At 41.7% G+C, this 6,240-nt stretch overlaps 1 protein-coding gene across 2 annotated transcripts in view; it reads right to left on the bottom strand.

Annotated features, from left to right (window-relative positions):
- Positions 1-6,240, bottom strand: part of ENOSF1 (enolase superfamily member 1) — a 50,640-nt gene that overhangs the window by 24,967 nt on the left and 19,433 nt on the right. The window contains exon 2 of one of the 2 annotated variants that reach the window (XM_006901285.1): positions 1,782-1,890. In XM_006901285.1, coding sequence (XP_006901347.1) covers positions 1,782-1,890 — 109 coding nt within the window. Of the gene's footprint in view, positions 1-1,781; positions 1,891-6,240 lie in introns of those variants that run through there. The other variant, XM_006901286.1, reaches the window with a different exon arrangement.

Below are 6,240 nucleotides of genomic sequence, written 5' to 3'. Positions count from 1 at the left end.
GGTTGAGGAGAATTGAAAAAAATTTTTCTTGCAAAAATGTATTCAAATTTTGTAAATAAACTAGTAGAAAAATGAAAAAAATTAAAATTAAAAAAACCTAGGGAGTTCTGGTGGCTTAGTGATAAGTAGTTGCACAGCCAACCCAAAGGCATGGAGTTCAAATTCACCAGCTATTTCATGGGAGAAAGATGGACAATCTCCTCCCATAAGATTAAATGCCTCTGAAAACCTGCTGGTAAGAGTCAGCTATGGGTTGGTTCCAACTCAGTGATACAGAATTACACTATACACAACTATATATATGCACAACACTATACAATGAAAATGTTTTCTGTGAATCTCTTAGGTAAGTCTGTAAGATAAGTATGTAGAGACCCTCTCTTCTTTCATTTCGTTTTTAAGTTAGTTTTACTGTGGCTAACAGAGGACCTAACACATAGCAGCCCTCAAGACAAGCCTGCTGAATGACCAACTGATGATAGCTCTCCAGCCCCACAAACAGCTAGAACAGCGGTCACATTGGTGCTGTCAATGGAAAGTTCAAGAAAGGTCCCCATCATTTAGCCATCCACTCACCCACTAATTTATTTCTCTCACACCACACACACACACACACACACTTATCTACTAAACAAACTGTTCTAAAAATACATTTCAGTGCAGTAAGAATTCAACTCTACAAAAGTGGAGAGGGCTGACAGTATGAAAACCCATGGATGAGTTCTCACACCACCACCAAAGCTGCACCATCTATGTCCTCCCTTCTTAGGCCCTTATTTTTCATCACAATTTAGCATCAGTTCCTCACGGTCCATTGAAATGGATGAAGACAAAAGGTCTCCGTTTTGTAGTTCTTAAATTTTATGTGCGGAACACATGCATTACATATTCAAACCTCAGCTCATTTCTACTTGAAGGTCCCTTCAAGAAAGCAGGAGCTCTGATGAGTCATCTGTAGGGAGCTATACTGCTAGTACAATAGTCACAACACTTTGGTGGTTTAAATCCACCAGTGGCACCAGTGGGAGAAAGATGAGCAATCACCTTCTGTGCCATTTCTAGCCTTGGAAATCCAGTGAGGGGGCACAGCTCTAAGTTGGTTCAACTCAAAGTCAATGAGGGCGAGGGAGCCAGGGAACGAGGGCACCCACAGCACGTAGTCCATGCAGCATGGTCTTGGCTACACCTCCTTGAGTAGCTCCCTGGGCCTCGGAGTTTCCTCATTAAGCAAGGGGCTTCTGATCACCATTGAGACTGCATCCCGCTCTGAGGTGAGAGATGTGTGGATGCTAAAGATCCTGCTTTCCCAGATGAGATCTCCAAGATGGGGAAGATTCAAGAGCCTGGGAGGCTGCCTCCCTTTGTTGAGGGGTCAGAAAATCAGTGACTTAGATATCAACTCATTCTGAAACATATTTAAAATAAGGAAACTTGCTGTGCAGGTCACACCAAGCCTTGCTACGTAAATCACCCTTGCCCTTAGTCACCTTCCTCATTCAGGCCCTCAAAGTCACAGCCACAAGTCAATCAGTAACATTCTTGTGGTTTCATAGCAGAGAAATGATGAGAGACTACTAGATTTTCAGCCATTTATATGTGACTACAAATAGAGAGGCCAAATTTTGCCACTTTGTAATTATTCCAAATGAAATAAATAACCACTCCAAAACTCCCAACATGTTTTTAGTCACTTCAAGCAGGATAATAACAAAGAAAAATATAACTAGAACTGAACCCAAGTAACAATTAAGCATTTAACTTTAAGAGAAGGTTCAACTCACCAACTTCAGTGCCTTTTCCCAGAGTAAAGGTAATTCCATACCCCTTGAGTCCATCTTCTGCATCGGTCTCAACTGTAACATAGGCAGCTGAGTAGTCAGGGTCTGTGTGCTGCAGGAAGAGCCCCACCCCAAAGAACACAAACTGAGATACAAAAACATGGGCACAACAGCATACAAGACTGAGGAATGTAGCAGAGGCCTGCTAGAAAATCTCCTTCCTAATGAGACCATTGATGTACCTCAAAGAAAATGCAGGGGCTCTGAATGGACAAGACGTTCTCGTGATGGAGCCAATTCACTTTAGCAAATATAAGGTACACATTTTTAATGCCAGTTTATGTCTTTTTTGGTTTTCAGTTCCTTTTTAAACCCAGACCGTCATCTCCATGCTTTGAACAGAATAACATTCAGCAGCAGCAAAAATTGAATCAAGTCAGTTTCAGAAAGCTTTCATATAAAATTACATTTATCATCAATACAGGAGTTTATTGCAGAGCTTAAAATATAATGGCATAAGTTAAGAGAGATGATTGGGGGAGGGAGGAGGAAGAAACAGAGCTTCAAGGTAAAAAAACTAACCTATGTTTATTTTTTTTCTGTTCTGTTTTGACTTTTACTATCAAACAGTGTATACACACACACACACATACACACACACACACATACACACTTATCAAACTCAATCTGTGATATGGGACATGCAAAAGTAAAATAAATTTGCTTTAAGAATATATCATACAGCAGGGAGAAGAAGCCAACATACAGGAACATGAGAGAACTTGGGAGAGTAAAAGTTTACCTGCTGAGGTGTGGTCACTTACAAGTGATAGAGAAATTCACTTAGAGCAAAGAGGAAACAGAATCTGAAGGAGCTCCTATGGGACAAACACAAGTTGCATAGTCTGGGAAAAGAGGCTGACCTATAATATTATTAAAATAAAGAAACTTGTTGTGCAGGTCATACTAAACCTTTCTATGTAAGTCATCACCCATTCCCTTAGTCACACTAGGTGAGGAAGCAAACAAGGACCTTTGTATTATAAAGAAGCAAAAGGCCCATGCCAACACAAGATTAACAGTAAATAAAGATCAGATAGTGTGGGATACTGGGGTATGGGGTATTGCATTGGGAGAGTCTGCTGTCAGAGACCTCTCCAAAGTACTGAAAAGCAACGATGCCAGTCTGGAAACTAAGGTGCACCTGATACAGGCCATGGTCTTTGCAATCATTATGTATCAGAGAACTGGACAATGACAAGGGATGGTAGAAGAAGAATAGATGCTGTGAGCTGTGGTGCTGGAGAAGAGTATTGAATATACCATGGACGGCTAGGAGAACAAACACGTTTGTCTTAGAAAGGGTGAGACCAGGCTGCTCCTTGGAAGCAAGGATTCTGAAGCTTCATCTGACATACTTTGGACATGTCGCAAGGTGGGACTAGTTCTTGGAGAGGGACGTCATGCTTGGGAGGGTGGAGAGACAGCGCAGGAGAGGAAGATTCTAGATGAGATAGATTGGTTGTTCTTCTCCAGCACCACAGCTCAAAGGCATCAATTATCCTAAACAAGGGCAGAAGATCTGAATATAAGATGCAAGTCTTAAAGAATTTTGCATGTGTTCTGTAAGCTCATTCTTATATAACCTTTATTTTGCTAGGCGTTATTCCAAGAGTTTAAATGACCTAATTTAACACTCAAAACAATATTATACAATAGGCAGTAATTCCCATGAAAAATCGACTTTTAAAAGTGCTTTAAAGACTTTTAAAAACTGCTTTAAAGCAGTTTAATAACTTATCCAGGATAGCATGACCTGTAAATTCTAGAAGGAGAATTTAAATCCCTCATGTGCAACCTATACCTGGACCAGAGAGCAGTCATCAGAACAGAGCAGGAAAATACTACATGGCTCAAAATCAGGAAAGGAGTGCATGAGGGATGCATGCTATCTTCATATTTTTCTTATCTATATGCAGAGCAGATCATTTGGGAGGCTAGACTTTGAGGGGGAATGTGGCATAGAAATTGGAGGAAGACTCATCAACAATCTGTACTATGCAGATGACACAATCTTGCTTACTGAAACTGAGAAGGACCTGAAGCATTTGCTGCAGAGAGTCTAGGACTGTAACCTGCAATATATACTGCAGCTCAATATCAAGAAAATGAAGATCCTCACCACTGGGCCAATTGACAGCAGTATGACAGAAAAAAGATGGAGAGAGTTAACAATTTCCATTTGCTTGGTTCCACAATCAACACTCTTGGCACCAGCAGTTAGGAAACAAAAAGATGAATTACATTAGGAAAATCTGCTGTCAGGGACCTCTCCAGAGTACTAAAGAGCAACAATAATGTCAAACTAGAGACTAAGGTGTCCTTGATTCAAGCCATGGTCTTCACAATTAATTGTTATGCATCAAAAAGCTGGAAAATGACCAGAGAGGATAGAGGAATTAGTAAAGCCTCTTAATGGTGGTTCTGGAGAAGAGTATTGAACATATACTATGAACTGCCAAGAGAACTAACAGGTCTGTCCTGTAGAGGGTGAAGTCAAGCCATTCTAGGAGGCAAGGATTTTCCATCTGACATACTTAGTGCATTTCAAAGGGATCAGTCCTTGGAGAAAGACATCATGCTCCTAAGTGTGGAGGGACTGCAGGAGAGGAAGACCCAGGATGAAATGGACTGACATAGTAACTGCAGTAATGAGGGTAGATATGTCAGAGACAGTGAGATTGGCCCAGGATGGAGCAGGTTTCAGAGCTACTGTTTATAGTGTTGCTATGAGGTGTGACTGACTCGATGGCACACAACAACATTCAAGGAGTAGGGAGCTCCGGTGGCCTAGTGACAAGGACCTGCACTGCCATATCAAAGGCACATGGTTCAAGTACATGAGCTGCTCCATCAAGAAGGATGTGCAATCTTGCAATTTACTGCCTCTGAAAATCCACTGGAGGGTCAAGCATGGCTCAGTTCTGGCTCGATGGTACATAACAACAACAACATTCAGGAAGGTTTGGGGATTCAAGATGGAAGGGCCTGAGTCTGGTTTCAAACTCTAGTGAAGATTAGTTTCAACTTTTGTGTCAGAAATGGTGCAGATTTCTGAGGATACAGAATATCTTCCCTTAATGAAGTTCCTGTAGAAGACACGGTTATAAAACCTAATAAAGCAGAACATGGTAAACCTCTAGGAGACATTCAAACTATGGCAGACAGGAAGAAAGTATTATCAGTGAAAACACACTAACACTTGAAGCTGGAGAAGACACTGGGATAAAAGCAGCATTTGAACTGGTCAGATGATGATGACAGCTTCTCAATGAGGAAAGGGAATGAAGGATATGGGAGGGGGATCTAGGTGTACCAGGTAATTCCAGCTGCATACCCTAAGGGAGGTCATGGAGGCAGGAAAGGTGAAAAAAAAAAAAAGAACAGAATAGACTCAAGGGTTGGTGACCAGTAAAGCTTGGGTGCCTAAAGTTGGACTTAAGAAAGTGCTAAGGGAGACTGTTATTATGTGTTGTCAGTAACCTGCGACTCATAGCTACCCTATGTACAATAGAACTAAACCCTACCCCAATTACCCCAATCAATGAATTAATCTACCTTACAGAGGGTCTTCTACTCCTGCACTGGCCCTCTACCCTCCCAAGCATAATGTCCTTCTCCAAGGATTGGTCACTCCTTATAACATGTCCAAAGTATGGCAGAGAAGCTTCAGAATTCTTGCCTCCAAAGAGCAGCCTGGTTTAACCCTCTCTAGGACTAACCTGTTTGTTTTCTTAGGAGTGGATGGTATATTCAATATTCTTCTCCAACACCACAGCTCAAAGGCATCAATTCTCCTTCTATCATCTCTAGTCATTGTCCAGCTCTCTGATGCATAGCAAGTGATTGTAACATCCATGGACTGTATCGGGTGCAACTTAATATCCAGAGTGACATCATTGCTCTTAATTACATTGGAGAGGTCTCTAAAAACAGACTTTCCCATCACAGTACATCTTTTGATTTCCTGGATACTGGTGACAAAAGTGTTGACTGTGGAGCCAAGCAAACTAAAACTGTTAACAGTCCCTATCTCTTCACCATCCATCACAATGCTGCCAATTGGTCCAGTGGTGAGAATATCTGTCTTCTTGACACTGAACCTCAATCCCAATTGAAGGCTGCATTCCCTGACCCTCTGCAGAAAGCACTTCAGGTCCTCCTCAGTTTCAGCAAGCAGGGTTGTATCATCTGCATAACGCCGACTGTTGATGAATCTTCCTCCAATCCTCATGCTACATTTCTCCTCATACAGCCCAGACTCCTGGATATCTGTTCTGCCTATAGACTGAAAAGGTATGGAGATAGGACACATCCCTGGCATACACCCTTCCCAATTTTGAACCATGCAGTGTTTCCTTGCTCTGTTCTGACAACTGCTTCCTGGTCCAAGGATAAGTTT

This window comes from Elephantulus edwardii, unplaced genomic scaffold (assembly GCF_000299155.1).
Source record: "Elephantulus edwardii isolate Elephantulus edwardi_28Jun2011 unplaced genomic scaffold, EleEdw1.0 scaffold00316, whole genome shotgun sequence".
Taxonomy (NCBI): Eukaryota; Metazoa; Chordata; class Mammalia; order Macroscelidea; family Macroscelididae; genus Elephantulus; species Elephantulus edwardii.
This window is presented reverse-complemented; position numbering and strand designations above follow the sequence as displayed.